This window comes from Boleophthalmus pectinirostris, unplaced genomic scaffold (genome assembly GCF_026225935.1).
Source record: "Boleophthalmus pectinirostris isolate CB_2022bp ecotype Guang Dong unplaced genomic scaffold, ASM2622593v1 HiC_scaffold_9, whole genome shotgun sequence".
Classification (NCBI taxonomy): Eukaryota; Metazoa; Chordata; class Actinopteri; order Gobiiformes; family Gobiidae; genus Boleophthalmus; species Boleophthalmus pectinirostris.
In genome coordinates, this window is record NW_026571541.1 from 31,358,926 (window position 1) to 31,374,527 (window position 15,602).

At 41.2% G+C, this 15,602-nt stretch overlaps 1 protein-coding gene across 1 annotated transcript in view; it reads left to right on the forward strand.

The window, feature by feature from the left end:
- Positions 1-15,602, forward strand: part of LOC110162892 (tripartite motif-containing protein 3-like) — a 64,914-nt gene that overhangs the window by 40,034 nt on the left and 9,278 nt on the right. Inside the window, exons 5-12 of the mRNA XM_020927807.2 lie at positions 172-352; positions 2,892-3,092; positions 4,513-4,776; positions 6,256-6,520; positions 7,534-7,637; positions 7,778-7,945; positions 11,308-11,476; positions 13,885-13,944. Of these exons, the coding sequence (XP_020783466.1) occupies positions 172-352; positions 2,892-3,092; positions 4,513-4,776; positions 6,256-6,520; positions 7,534-7,637; positions 7,778-7,945; positions 11,308-11,476; positions 13,885-13,944 (1,412 nt within the window). The remainder of the gene's footprint in view (positions 1-171; positions 353-2,891; positions 3,093-4,512; positions 4,777-6,255; positions 6,521-7,533; positions 7,638-7,777; positions 7,946-11,307; positions 11,477-13,884; positions 13,945-15,602) is intronic.

The following is a 15,602-nucleotide window of genomic DNA, read 5'->3' on the forward strand; positions in this document are numbered from 1 at the left end:
AAAAACATGCAAGAAGAGGTTTAACATGTCGTCCATGCGTGAGTAATGTGGCAGTCTCTCTCAATCTTGGGCACTTGTTTATTTATTTATTGTGTGTGTTCCGGTTTGGTAATGTTTAAAAACAGAGTATCAGTGTAAACAGGTGACCTCATTTGCCCGTGTCGTGTCCAGACTACCTCAGCTGACCGCCGCCATCGACCTGGTGAATGAGATCTGGAAGCAGCTGAGCGAGCGGAAGGCCGAGGCCGTGACTGAGATCAGCTCCACGTTTGAAGAGCTGGAGAAGGCCCTGCACCAGAGGAAGAGCGCCCTCATCGCAGAGGTGGACAACATCTGCAGCACCAAACAGAAGGTAGAGCTACAAACTCACACACTGTCTTTGTCTTATAAACATATTTGTACTGGGACACAATACCACTAACCTCGCACAGATGAATGGATTTAAATAATCTTCATGATGCCCTGTGTTTTCCAGTTGCTTTCAGGGAGAGCTCTTCCAGATTGTTAATGTGTTAGAACTCAATTCAGAGTGACACACAGATCAGTTTGATGTGCGACAGCCCAAGATGATCATTTCGTTGTCTTATGTACTTCAGCTTCTTGGGTTCTTTTTAAAGACAATACACAGGGTAGCTGCGGGGTCTTAAATTCCATGTTCCTAAATTAAAGCCTTAAAAAGTCTTAAATTATGTTGTCCAAGTCTTATTTTTTTCCACAAAGGTTTTAAATTTCATTAGCCTATTTTTCTGTGAACTCAACCAGGCTGCAATGCAACGTTAAATGGAGGGAGGAAAAAAAAACAACAATGACAAATCATGTAACATGAATAAACGTCTAATTTGGAGTTTGCGCAAACAATACTTTGGTTTCTGGTGCCTGCAGCAGAGTGGAGGAAGACCTTGGATGGATCATGGGGAAGTGTTGGTTTAATCCACAGTGGCTCTTGGCTCTTAGTTGGTTGGTCATTATTAGAATTGGATCTGGAGTTTTTCACCCGCATAATGGGTGTGATGTTGGTCTTAATTTTCATTTAAGTCGTCTTAAAAAGGCCTTTAAAAAAGTCTTAAATTTGAGGTTGTCAAACCTGGGGGTAACCTGATTTAAACCATTCCCATTACTTGTATTAAATAGTGTCATTGTGCCTTTGAGCAAGACACTTCATCTGTGTTATGAATGTATGTAGTTTTGTTACTGATATATTGTGATATCTGCTTTAAGGCGTGAGACTCAGATTAGTATTCACATTTTCGCCTTTTTTTTTTTCAGTAGACTTCTATAAGCTACTGTAAGTACAAAAAACTAAGACACTCAAAAAGTACAAAATAATTAAAAGCCTTTAATACCAGATGGCAGAGATTTTTGGTATTAAAGGCTTTTAAATATTTTGTACTTTTTGAGTGCCTCAGTTTTTTCTACTCTACTATAAACTGCAATAAATAAATGAAACACTTAATGAGTTATAGAAGTTATTTATTGAACCGTCTACAGCTCAAATTTTCAAAAAGGTACAAAAATATAACAAAAGGTTTTTTGCCCGTATAATAGGTGCTTTTGGTCTTAATTTTCATTTAAGTGGTCTTAAAAAGGTCTTTAAAAAGTCTTAAATTTGAGCGAGTTAAACCTGATACAGTAAAGTGCATTTACCTTGTTGAAATGTTTCGGTTGCTGCAGCGAGTCATCTTCAGAACTGTCCCCGGTGTTGATGGTGATGTGTTGTATATCAGCTGTTGTTACTTCCTGTGGGCGTGGTCAGTCTGAGCGACTTGCCAGGTCCATCAGGCTGATCACGCCTCCCGTCGCCCGGTGCTGTCAGGAGGATGGTTATGGTCATGGTCACAGTTTAATGCTGTCCGTGCCTCGTTTACTGATTTCCCTGTCCTCCCTGATCCAGCGTTTGAACTTGTTGTTTTCTGATCCAACGACCCGAGCCCCGTCCCAATCCAGAATGTGGTTATTTCTTTTACAGTGGTTTTAGGTTGGCGGATTTTAGGTTTTCCTGTTTTGCTTTGTCTTTTTGGCTATGTTCAGACTGCAGCCTGAAGTGACCCAAATCCAGTTTTTTGGCCTCTATGTGACCTGTATCTGATCTTTTAATGACAGTCTGAACGGCACAGATCCGATTTTTTCAAATGTGACCCAGGACACTTGGATATGTGGTGCTAAAACCGATACATATCTGATCTTTTGACATGCGACTTCAGTCTGAACGGCCAAAGCGCATTCATTCAACCTACACGTTATCAACAAGCCACAAACGTCACTATTCTGCGCTGAAGTAGGCGAAAATTGTTAATGAACTCCGTGTCACTGAAGCGAAGCACATCACCACTCACCACTCTTGGCTACGTTTCCACATCCACACGTTCATTTCTACAGACGTCGCTGCCGCTGTCCCACAAAACGCCACGGCCAAAAACCTCGTCCTTCTCCTTCTCAATCTCCTCCTTAAAACAAGTAAGTTGTTCATGTTCTGGCTCCGGGACGAGAGGAAATTTAAAATCTCCAGGTGCTCAATGCTGCGTCCATGTTTGGACAACTTTCGTAAACACAGAGCACGCTCGCTGCGGTTGACGTCATCGTGTCTCCAGTGCACATGCGGGACACTTTCAGGCCGTTTAACGTTCACACTGGAGTCACATACAAGTCGCTTTTAATTGGAAATGTGAACGACCTCGCAAAAACATCGGATTTCACAAAAAAATCGGAATTGAGTGTTAAGCCCTGCAGTCTGAACGTAGCCTTTGTGAGTGAGTCTCCCTGATGTTTCCTTTTCACATTCCTAAAATCACAAAACCTAAAATCCGCCATTAATGAAAGAACGTACAACGAGTGATCAAGTGCCTAATATATGAATGTTTGGTTTGAATATATAATCTTTGTGTTGTTATTAGGTGCTCCAGGCCCAGCTGACCTCGCTCCTTCAGGGCAAAGAGAACATCGAGAGCAGCTGTCACTTCACGGAGCAGGCCCTGAGCCACGGCAGCGCCACGGAGGTGCTGTTGGTGCAGAAGCAGATGGGGGAGAGGGTCAGCGCTCTGGCCCGCCACAGCTTCCCCGAGCACCCCCACGAGAACGCCCATCTGCAGTGCCAGGTCAGGCTCGCTGATTTAGGCAAAAATCACGCCTTTATTTGTATTCATTTTTGTTTTCAGTTGCCATGAATGTTTTTTTTTAGGTTTAAGGTTAGTTTTTAAAATATCCAGCCCATAGTTTTTATGAATCTTACTGTATTTATTCAATTACAGCTGTTTTTATTGCTTAAAAATACCTTGAAAAACGTGTGTTCATAATGTGAGTAGCCTTGCCTCTCCACAGATCTGACCTGTGACTTTGGACTTGTGGCGCACCAGTGTTACTGCTTCATTTACTTTTCTATACTAAAACCATACAGAACTTTCTTTACTAAAAGTTACAGGATATGGCTTTAAATTTGAATGTGTTTTAGTGTGACTGAATGTTGATGCTGTTGGCGCAGTTTGGCAGCCATGTTTTCCTCAGTCAGCCCCAGGGCATTTGTGGCTACTAAAGTGGTTTGGGGAGCGAATGAATAATGGCCAACTGTTGCATTTTTAGTCCAAAATACATAAAATTACATAAGATTTTTAGTTTTATCCTGTACAAATACAAGTATCTTATATTGTACATAATGAAGTTGCCTGTTGTGTCCTGTGTTTCTCTTTTTAATGTTTTGAATTTATATATTTTTATTTCATGAAAATTACTAATTAGAATGAACAGCGTTAAAAATTTGAAATCAGGCAAGAAATCTAGGGGTAATAATGGACTCAGAAAAAAGAAAAATCAAAGGTTTACTGTCTAAATCAGACTTGGAGAGACTTATCCATGCGTTTGTCTCCAGTAGGTTAGATACTGTAATGGTCTGATCACTGGTCTCTCCAAACGAGCTGTGAGACGCTGCAGAACATCCAGAACACTGCAGCTCAGGTCCTGACTCGAACTAGGAAGTACGAGCACATAAGTCCTGGTCTCAGGTCTCTGCACTGCCCCCTGTGGCTCAGACAATCGACTTTAAAGTGGCTCTGCTTATGTACAAGTCTCTCTGTGGCTGAGCACCGAAGTACATCTGTGACATGTTAGTGCCACATCAACCATCTGCACTCTGAGGACCTCAGGGACCGGCCTCCTGCTGGTGCCCAGGGTCAGGATTAAACATGAGTCAGAGTTTCAGATTCATGCGGCTAAAACCTGGACCAGTCTTCCTGAACATGTGAGACAGATTCTACTTTGACTCTGTTTAAATCCAGGCTCAGAACGATTCTGTTTAGCTGCACATGATTGAAAGGTTTTCATTTTTCATTCCGCAATCTTCTTCTCTAATTTAATGACTCTCTCTATTTAATTTTGTGATGATTATTTAAGTTTTGATTTGTTTTTATTGTGATTTTAATGTATTTCTTATTCTGTAAAAGACTTTGAATTACTTTGTGTACGAATTGTGCACTTGTCTTGCCATTACCTTTGACTTTCTTCTCTCCACTTAATGTCCTGCAGGTGGAGACGGACGGGCTGAGGCGCTCCATCCAGAACCTGGGGGTCCTGATCACGTCCGGGGCCGTGGGTCACACCAGCGTGGCCACGGGGGAGGGGCTACGGCACGCGCTCATGGGACAGCACACCACCGTCACCGTGACAACCAAAGACAAGGACGGAGAGCTGGTGAAGAGCGGGAACGCCATCCTGAAAGCAGAGATCCTGTCTGCAGACGGGAGCACCACCGAGGCCGAGGTGGTGGACAACAAGAACGGAACGTACGAGGTGGGGACAGTCCTGATGTTAGACTGTAATGTTAAGGTTAATGCAAAGTGGAGTACTGTATTTTTCAGACTATAAGTCGCACCAGCCAAAAAATGCATAATGAAGAAGAAAAAAAACATATAAATCCCACTTTTTTGGGGGAAATTTATTTTATAAAATCAGAGACCAGGAACCGACATTTCATCTTGAAAGTCAAGTTCTAGTAATAACAATAGAACAGAGAACAACAGACTGTTAACGTCACATATGAACAGTTCTTCAGATAAACTATAACATAAACAACAGAACAGAACAAGTTTAACAAACTCTCCATCTCACTCCAAATCACTAAATCCATTCAATTCTTCATCCTCGGTGTCACTTCTGAGCAACTCCATGACCTCCAGAGGTAAACAGAGCGCCGCTTCCTCTTCTGTGTCGCTGTCGTCAGACTCAGCATCAGTTCCAGTTAGAATTATTCCAGTCATTCTGAATCCCAACAGGATGGTTTCGGTGTCACTGAAGTCCAGGCTTTGTTGATCCATCCAGTGACTTCCAGGAAAGTTCCATGGTGCATCCTCCCGGTGTCACGGGTTCTCACTCACACCAAACTTTCTTTCTGTTGCTCGATTACCGTTTTCAGCTGCATATTTCGCTACTTGCAGCTTGTAATCTGCAAAATATGATTTTCTTTTGGGGGCATTTGTGGTCAGTCTTCTCAGTTGTCTTTATAAGTTTGTATAATTTTTTAAAATTTCAGTGTACTTTTCAGTGTTTCAGTAGTAATGGTGCGATCGACTGACATGATACAGAAAAGGACAGAGGCTCTTTTTGCAGGAGACATGTGCAGTAGAGTGAAATGACAGTGGTACAGGAGGAACAGGAACAGCAGATACTGACACACAAGCCTAGAGCGCCCTCTAGCAGCTGTCAGTGTGAAAATTTTAATATATAAGTTGCACCGGAGTGTAAGTCGCAGGAAACACTCAAACTAGGATAAAAAGTGCAACTTATAGTCCGAAAGATACAGTAATGAAGTAATATTAAAGGAACTGTATTTTTATTTGAAATTCCATAAACACGACCTCACTGTGGCCATGGATATGAAGTTTGATCAAAACAAATATAGCTTTTAATTGTAATTCTGATTTAATCTTCATTACAAAAACACTGGGCATGATGGACAAGTTGTTTTGTTCTTGGTTCTGAGCTTTCACATGAGGCCTGTCCATACTAAGAATCCAGAAAACTAAGAAAACTTCTATGTGTCCTATCTGCAGGTTAAGGCTCAGGCAGCACAGGTTCAGTTGTGATTGTATTACATTTTTTAACGGTAATAGTGCTAAAGAGATACAGTTAAAATAAACAAAAAAAGCTATTTAATGTGCACATGACCCTTTTTAGAATAGACGTATTTTAAATCAGATTTTGTTCAAATTCTACAGATTATTGCGATCTATAAAGCTCTGATTCTAAACTGTTTTCCTCTGCTCTCTGGAGGTGGGTTACACGGTGCGCTCGGAGGGGGAGTTCTCCTTCTCCCTGACCCTGTACGAGCAGCCTGTCCGGGGCAGTCCCTTCAGGCTCAGGGTGGTCAAACCCTCAGACCTGCTCCAGTCTCCGGACGACGTGAAGCGCAGGGTGAAGTCTCCCAGCGGAGGAGGAGGCCACGTGAGGCAGAAGGCCGTGCGCAGACCCTCCAGCATGTACAGCACCACCAAGAAGAAGGAGAACCCCATCGAGGACGAGCTCATCTACAGAGTCGGTCAGTGTCAACAACAACAGAGTGAAGATAAGATCACTTAACAGAAAGTTCAATTCAGGGAGGAAACAAGCATCTTAAGTGTCACTGCATTTTGTTTGTGTTTATTGCACTGAAAAGCCACAAACCTCGAGAAGGTTACATAGAGCTACTACAAAGCTGCAGCCCCACAGTTGGATAGATGATAGTGGTTAAATACACTGTTGGGCAAGTTACTTCAAAACTGTAATGTGTTATTTATTATGACTTGTTACTGTCATTTCAAAGTAATTTGTTACATTACAATATTACTGCATTTAAAATGTAAAACACGATTATTGCAGCAGTTTTAAGTTATTCTCACCAAAATAACTGTGAAGATGCTGAACTTTCAGGACTAAACCAGGTCTAAACCAGAACTGAACCAGATTAGCTCTGATTCAGTTTTGATTTTGGACTGAACCAGGACTAAACCAGGACTAAACCAGGACCGAACCAGGACTGAACCAGGATCAAATCAGGTTTAAACCAAGACTAAACCAGGACTAAACCAGGACTAAACCAGGACTAATCTTGGACTAGAACTAGAAGAACTAGAAGAATCTAGGGCCACCCCTGAGAGAACGCAGAGCCCATGGAGCAGGGTGTCTGCAAGGCGTGATCGGGCGTCGGCTGCGCTTCGCCCCGTGGAGCGTGGCGTCCTTTTGCTCGCGGTCTATGTGGGTGCACCTCCAGAGTTTCACCGCTGCTGATGTCGCTGTGATTTTAGCGAATTTGTATGAAGAAAAATGAAAACCCACCACTTAAATCCAGGTTAAAAAAAACATTGTAACGCGTGTTACTGACATTTGTAAATTGTAAAATATAACTTTTTTTTTTTTTCTGTAATGCTGAACATGACTGTGTTACAGCAAAAAGCAATGTATTACATTAATTCATTACTTTTATAACACGTTACTCCCAACACTCATTAAATATACTTCATCTGGTTACTGTTGAGAATGGTGTGATTCAGTTTTGTGTTTTGGTTTTCACAGGGACCAGAGGGCGAGACAAAGGGGAGTTCACAAACCTACAGGGAATCTCCGCCTCCAGTAACGGAAGGATCGTGGTGGCAGACAGCAACAACCAGTGTATACAGGTACAGACTTTCTCAGCAAGTACTATAAAAAACACGTGACAGCGATTCAAGTACTGAAAATGTTCAGTAATTTATCTGTAACCGGGATGTGAAGCCTTGCAACAAACAGACACATTTTTTAGTCATGCTTTATTTTTTAGATCTTCTCCAACGACGGTCAGTTCAAGATGCGGTTTGGGGTCAGAGGTCGCTCCCCCGGGCAGCTGCAGCGCCCCACGGGGGTCACGGTGGACTCCAACGGCGACATTATCGTGGCCGACTACGACAACAGGTGGATCAGCATCTTCTCCTCCGATGGAAAGTTCAAGGTGAGTCGGTGTGGATAAGTCTCCTGTTGAGCTCTGGTGTGATTATATCAGGCTGTGATATAAAAAGCTTCTATAACACCAGATTTACACAGGGTTTTTAAAAGGAATGTGAGGTGACTTTTATGGGTGTGTGAGCAAAATCGATAAGAATTTAATTTAATGCCACTTTTTATACAAACTACAGCAACTGAGTACTGTAATTTCCGGACTATAAGCCACTACTTTTTTTTCCTCACACTTTGAACCGTGCTTCTTATAAAACAATCCGGTGAATATATGGACGGATTATTTGTTTGGCACATTGTTCATTCATATTTACGGTTTATGGTTTGGCAACAGAGCGGATACACGCAGCCTGAGTGCAGAAAACGCTGCCGTCTGTGCGGGTAACACATGGATCTAGGGTTCACATGAAGTTGCAGCGTTTGTTAGAGATGTTATTAACACTAAAACAGTTTATCCCCGTGTGATAAAATAAGTTATTGATGCTAAATGAACATTAGTGAGGGGGATACGTCTTACCCGTATGCGTAAATGAAGAGAAGAAACATCTCAAACTTCAGTAGCCGGTAGAGATGCGTAGATGGGCTGTTTTTTTCATCCGCAACCGCGACACAAAACTCATCATTCGCCCGCTGTCCATTTGCACCCAAGGTTTTGACCAACATCCGCCCATTGATTTTAGAACAATCATATAGCAAACAAACTAAGGAGCCTCGATAAAAATGCAAACTCTATAGCTCATTCATTCCAAAATTCGCTCAATGTGCATGTTCGCATTCTTAATTGTCCATAACAAAACGCCGCTCGCTGCTCAGGGTTTAACTCCCTGTTCGGAACCTCACCGTGAGTTTGTGGGCTCAATAAATGCGCCAGTTCGTTGCTCAAGAATCATGGCTTTATTTGCCGTGATGCACTAAATAACAGGGCGATTGCTTCCTGACTCGCTGCGGTCGCCTTCCTACAATTCATTTCACATACAGAAAAACACAGACACCCGTACGCTCCGAGGGCCCGTTCAAGAACCGCGTGCCTCGGGGGCGCGCACGCAGTCACTCAGTCACGCTCACGCCACACGCCGCTCTAAACATTGCACATAGGAGTATATTGCATATCTCATAACACTTAACAATATAGGCCACAGGTGTCAAACATAAGGCCCGGGGGCCGGATTCGGCCCTCCAAGACCTTTAATCTGGCCCTCGGCTGATTTTCTACTAAAATATTTTAATTATATTTTCTATTAAAATATTGGTAATTTTCTGTGGTGTTTATCACAGCAGCGTCTCCAGCGTCTCTGTACGTGGCCCCTCCCACCAGAGCAGCACAAATGAAGACTTGTCTCTTTCCAAACGCTCTTAAAGGACGATCGTTTTGACTGTTGACCGTGACACCCTCATCAGAAAAATGTCCAACATGAGAAAAGTGGAGCTGAGTGCAGGATTTTACAACAAAAACTGACTTATTCCTATTTACATACAAGTTCATGTTGAAACATTGTGTTGAAATTGTATTTTTCTTAAAGTTTCAGGTTGTTCATAATATTATAATATTTTGTAAAAGAAAGAGTTCATCAATTAAAAAAGATTTCTGTAATAGATTTGTGTTTCTCTGCACAAATATTTGAACTTATTGTTATTTTTGGGGTTTATATGACATGAGTTTTCTGATCCGGCCCCTTTGGGATCAAAGTCGGTTGGATACGGCCCCCAGACCAAAATGAGTTTGACACCCCTGATATAGGCTATAACATTTTTTTTTTTTTTTTTTTGAGTAGTTAAACCGCCACCCACCCGAATTTAATTAAAATATTATTTTTCGTCACGTCATCCGCCCGATCCGCAGTTTAGCCGCGGACACCACTGCTGTAACCGCAATCCGCGCATCTCTAGTAGTCAGACATCCACTCATACCTGATTGATAGAACTAGCCCCGCCCCCGAGAGAGTCTGAAATCTGCTGAAACTCCTCCAAGACACTGACATGATACAGACAGGACAGAGGCTCTTTCTGCAGGAGACATGCGCGAGGAGAGAGACGAGGAAGATTCGTTTGTTTGTGTTTTGAACAGTTATTTTCCGCTTCGTACACACACCCTCCTCATGAAAAACACACGAAGAAATACAGATGATGCAGCTTTTAAAATAAATAAATAAAGCTGCTGCACGTGAGCTCGGCATCAGTCGTGAGTCGATGGTGAGATTTTGGCGACGGCAGCGTGACGAACTGACTCAACGCAAATAGACGACAAAAGTTTTCAGAGGCGATAAAAGCAGACGACCCCAACTTGAAAACGTTCTTGAAGACGTGGACACCTGCAGTTTATATTCAGGTGTGGCTGATATATGTACAATTTAAAAATTTAGTTAAAATTGAGTTGATGTTACTTATATTCATGTGTGCTCAATAGTCTGGAAATTACGGTATATTTATTTTTAACTGACATGAAATTTTTTTGTTCCGTTTTAGTCCTGGTTCAGTCCTGTTTTAGTCCTGATTTACTCCTGGTTTAGACCTGGTTTAGACCTGATTTAGTCCTGATTTAGTCCTGCTTTAGTCCTGGTTCAGTCCTGGTTCAGTCCTGGTTCAGTCTTGGTTCAGTCTTGTTTTAGTCCTGGTTTAGTCTTGGTTTATTGCTGGTATAGTCCTGGTTCAGTCCTGGTTTAGTCTTGGTTTAGACCTGGTTTAGTCCTGATTTAGTCCTGATTTAGTAGTGGTTCAATCCTGTTTTAGTCCTGTTTTAGTCCTGGTTCAGTCCTTTTTTAGTACAGTTTTAGTCCTGGTTCAGTCCTGTTTTAGTCCTGGTTTAGTCTTGGTTTATTTCTGGTTTAGTCCTGGTTCAGTCCTGGTTTAGACCTGATTTAGTCCTAGTTTAGACCTGGTTTAGTCCTGGTTCAGTCCTGGTTTAGACCTGGTTTAGACTTGGTTTAGTCCTGCTTTAGTCCTGCTTTAGTCCTGCTTTAGTCCTGGTTCAGTCCTGTTTTAGTCTTGGTTTAGTCCTGGTTTAGTCCTGGTTCAGTCCTGTTTTAGTCCTGCTTTAGTCCTGGTTTAGACCTGGTTTAGTCCTGATTTATTGCTAGTCCTGTCCTGGTTTAGTCCTGTTAATCAGTTTTTATTTGTATATTAATGTTAACTACATTTTAGTTAAGTATCTGGTCTAACTTATCATATACACTTTAAATTTCTGCATATATTTTGTCCAGGTTTAGACCCGCGGAGTATTTTAATATTTGTATATACACTATCGGATTGTATTTGACACCCTTTGTTTGTTTCTTCACACATTTGTCTTCCTCCTACACCTTATTTATGCAGCTGAACCTTCATTCACCATTATTGATTTTTATTTTATTTATTTTCCAGAACAAAATCGGAGCGGGGAGGCTGATGGGACCCAAAGGCGTGGCGGTGGATAAGAACGGACACATCATCACCGTGGACAACAAGGCCTGCTGCGTCTTCATCTTTCAGTCCAACGGGAAACTGGTCACCAAGTTTGGAGCTAAAGGGACTTCAGATCGGCATTTCGCAGGTGAGTATTTGAGATTTACCGCAATAAATCTTCAAATTTACTGATTTTGATACAGATTTGCGTTTTGAATTTTGTACTGAATTATTATTATTTTTGTATATTTTGTTTTCTCAGTGTGTGAACATATTAAACATTAACTCTTTGAGATTTTCAGCAGGTCTCAAACTAATAAAAAATACTTTTACTCTTCAGTCCTGTTCAGAAATTTTGTGGATTGAAAGTTTAAAAAAAATTTACTTAAAGGCGCATTGTCTAACTTTTTCGCTGGAGGTTTCGTCAAATGCTTAACCTGAAATGTTTCACAGTATGGCATTAAAGCTTTATATCTCCATGGAGACCAAACTAGACCAGGTTACAGGTCAGATCTGTGGAGAGGCGACGCCACTCACAGTCAGAATTCCTGTTTTTCTAGGTATTTTTGAGCTATAAAACCACCTGTAACTGAATAAATGTAAGGTAGAGCTGTTTAATGTCACACTGTGGAACATTTCAAGCGCACAACAATGACATTTCCATAGCAACAAGTTGATGATGGACCCCCAAACGAAAAGTTACACAGTGCAGATTTACTATTATTTACGTATTTACTATTGTACTACTGTTTTGCTATTTTCAGTAACACAGGATTATCTAATTACTTGTTTAATTTCATTTTCTCTAGCGCAAAATCAGCAGAGAAGATCACACATTAAACAATTTCTATCTTTTTTTTTTAAATTTGGTAACGTTGTGGTATGGGCCAGATTTACAGTGAAGTTATTCTCATGCACCATAGCGAAAAACTATGTAACTCAATTTTGTGTTTCGTAGTTGCTATGGACCCAGGATCAAGATTTTGTTTGAATCATTATTTATTCTTATGTATTTTAAGTTGTATAAAGGAGACATATTATATTTCATCAAGTTTTTTGCGTATTTATAGTCATGTTTGTACTTCAGAAACATACCTAAGCACGTTAATTCAGGCATGTTATATAAAAGTCTAGTCCAGGTTTAGTCTCGGTCTAGTCCTGGTTTAGTTCTGGTTTAGTCTCAGTTTATTCCCAGTTTAGATGTGGTGTGTGAACAGCATGCAGCCATGAAAAGCTTCAGTATTCAGTCAGATTTTTGTATAATATGTCTCCCATGAAGTGCATATGACAAGTTTTTGTTGTGTGAAACAGAAAAGATGAAAATAATGAAAAAATATGTCCTCAATACACAGTGAAAAAAACAAAACACCCACACATTATTTACATATAAAGAACTACAATCTGAACAGTATAAACATTCAAGAAAATAAAAGGTTGTGAGGTAAAACTTGGAAACACTAGTCACTTTACATAGATACATTTTTAAAGAGTATATATTACACAAAATTGATTCTTGTGAGCTTTAAGCCATGTTAGAATATAAATATATAATATAGATAGCCCTTTAATATAGTTTGTGAACTGGTTTAGTCCTTGTTTAGGTCTGATTTAGTACCGGTTTAGTTTTTGCTTAGTTCTTGTTTAGTCCTGTTTAGACCTGATTTGCTTCTGATTTAGTTTTGGTTTTGCCTGTGGTTCAGTCCTGCTTTAGTCCTGGTTTAGTGCTGATTTTGTTCTGGTTTAGTCCTGTTTTAGTCCTTGTTCAATCCTGGTTTAGTACTGGTTTAGTTTTTGTTTAGTTCTTGTTTAGTCCTGTTTTAGTCCTGGTTCAGTCCTGTTTTAGTTCTGTTTTAGTCCTGCTTTAGTACCGTTTAGTCCTGATTTAGTCCTGCTTTAGTCCTGTTTTAGTCCTATTTTAGTCCTGGTTTAGTCCTGTTTTACTCCTGTTTTAGTCCTGGTTTAGTCCTGTTTTAGTCCTGTTTTAGTCCTGGTTTAGTCCTGGTTTAGTCCTGTTTTACTCCTGTTTTACTCCTGTTTTAGTCTTGTTTTAGACCTGGTTTAGTCCTGGTTTAGTCCTGTTTTAGTCCTGGTTTAGTCCTGTTTTAGACCTGTTTTAGACCTGCTTTAGTCCTGGTTTAGTCCTGGTTTAGTCCTGGTTTAGTCCTGTTTTAGTCCTGTTTTAGTCCTGGTTTAGTCCTGGTTTAGTCCTGGTTTAGTCCTGGTTTAGTCCTGGTTTAATCCTGCTTTACTCCTGTTTTAGTACTGCTTTAGACCTGGTTTAGTCCTGGTTTAGTCCTGTTTTAGTCCTGGTTTAGTCCTGTTTTAGTACTGCTTTAGTCCTGGTTTAGTCCTGGTTCAGTCCTGTTTTAGTCCTGTTAATCAGTTTTTATTTGCATATTAATGTTAACTACACTTAATCTAATTTTCCAGTCTAACTTGTCATATGCACTTTATATTTCTGTATATATTTTGTCCATGTATCACTCATGTTTATTTTGAACCCGTTCCTTTTGACTTTTCTGTTGTTTTCACTCACCCTATGCTCTTCCCTTTTAGACAAGAGCGGTGCAAACATAGCACTGGATCAAAAGCTTAGTAAATCTGGCCCCGTGTTCAGTAAGTAACAGATGACGCCTGATGTTTGGTTTGATGTTTCTCTGTCAGCTCTGTCACGTCTGCTCTCGTCACTTGCGCTGCTGTTGTCCTGTTGTTGCACTGTCGTTTAAAGACGCGCTGTGTGACGTTTCTGTCAGGGTCCTGCTTGTTTCTGTGGTTGTGCCATTGCTCTGCCTGGAATGTTCCACAGTATGAGGTTAAACAGCTCTACCCTACATTAAGGCTACGTCCACATGACAACACTCCTGGATTATTATTTTTTTTGCAGGCTGAAAAAAATTCTCGTCCACACACGTGTCGGATTAATAAATATTCACGTCCAAATGACAAAGGAGCACTGAGTGAAAACGATGTAATATATATGCCATATTCTGTATGTGGCGCTGTTAACAATGATAATAATATTTAATAATGCAAATCTCATCACTGTGTTTTTTTTTTTTTACTTTAAGGTCATTTAACCTATTTTAGATGTATCCCAGAAATATAGCCGTTTTATTTTGCAAAGTTAAACATAAGATTTGGATGAGAATTATTAGAATAACTTGGTGGTGTGTGTTGTTGGCATTGGCATTGACAGGAGCGACATTGCTACAGTCGTCCCTCGCTATATCGCGGTTCACCTTTCGCTGTCTCGCCGTTTTGCTGATTTTTTTTTTTTTTACACACGGGTGGGTCAGGAATAAACCAGGTCTAAACCAGGACTAATCGTGGACTTAAGAGAGAGAACGCCGAGTAGTCTGTCCGCAAAGCGCGATCAGACAATTGCCGCGTTTTCCTCCGTGAGATGCGGAGCTCTGCATAGGTCCTTTCTCCTCACTTCGGGTCACTTCCAAGCCCGTCCTGAAGGTGAGTCCTGTTTCAGTTCTGGTTTAGTCCTGTTTCAGTTCTGGTTTAGTCCTGGTTTAGTCCTGGTTTACTCCTGTTTTAGTCCTTGTTCAATCCTGGTTTAGTCCTCCTCTTCAGTCCTGGAATCAGTCCTTGGTTAGTCGTAGGTTAGTCCTGGTTTAGTCTTAGTTCAGTTCAGTCCATGGCGTAGGTAAATTTTGATATGATCTCGGGTTAATGGGCAGGTGCAGTGTTGTACTGCGCGGATGTGGTGTTATACTGCTGAAAAACTGTGGAAAAACTGACGTTTGGTCACCCTACCGTAGGCTACACCTACACATTTCGGCAACGATTTTGCGGTTCGCAGAGGCCACTTCAAGGGCTGCGGCGGGGTTGCGACATAATCGTTTTCCAAAAGCTGTGGTTTGCTTGTCCACACAACAACACAACGCCGACGTTCTCAGATTTCTCCACTCTGGAACCTGTTCTCAAAAAACATTGTGTTCGCCCACCCAAAACATTGGCTCTGTGTGGGAGAAAGGCTAAAACGAATACAAACTTTTCCATTTCATCCAAAAAACGTTGTCGTGTGGACAGGCCCTTATTCAGCCCTTTTCAAATAGTGGGGTCACAATATTCCAATGTAAGTCAATGGGAGTCAGGGTCAGAAGGAACTGGAAGCGCCCCCATGCGAACTTGTCCATTTATATACACAGTCTATGGGGAGTCGCCTCTCCACCGATCTGACCTGTAACTTGGTCCGGTTTGGTCTCTCTGAAGACAGAAAGGTTTAATATCATACTGTGAAACATTCCAGACGAAGAAACAAC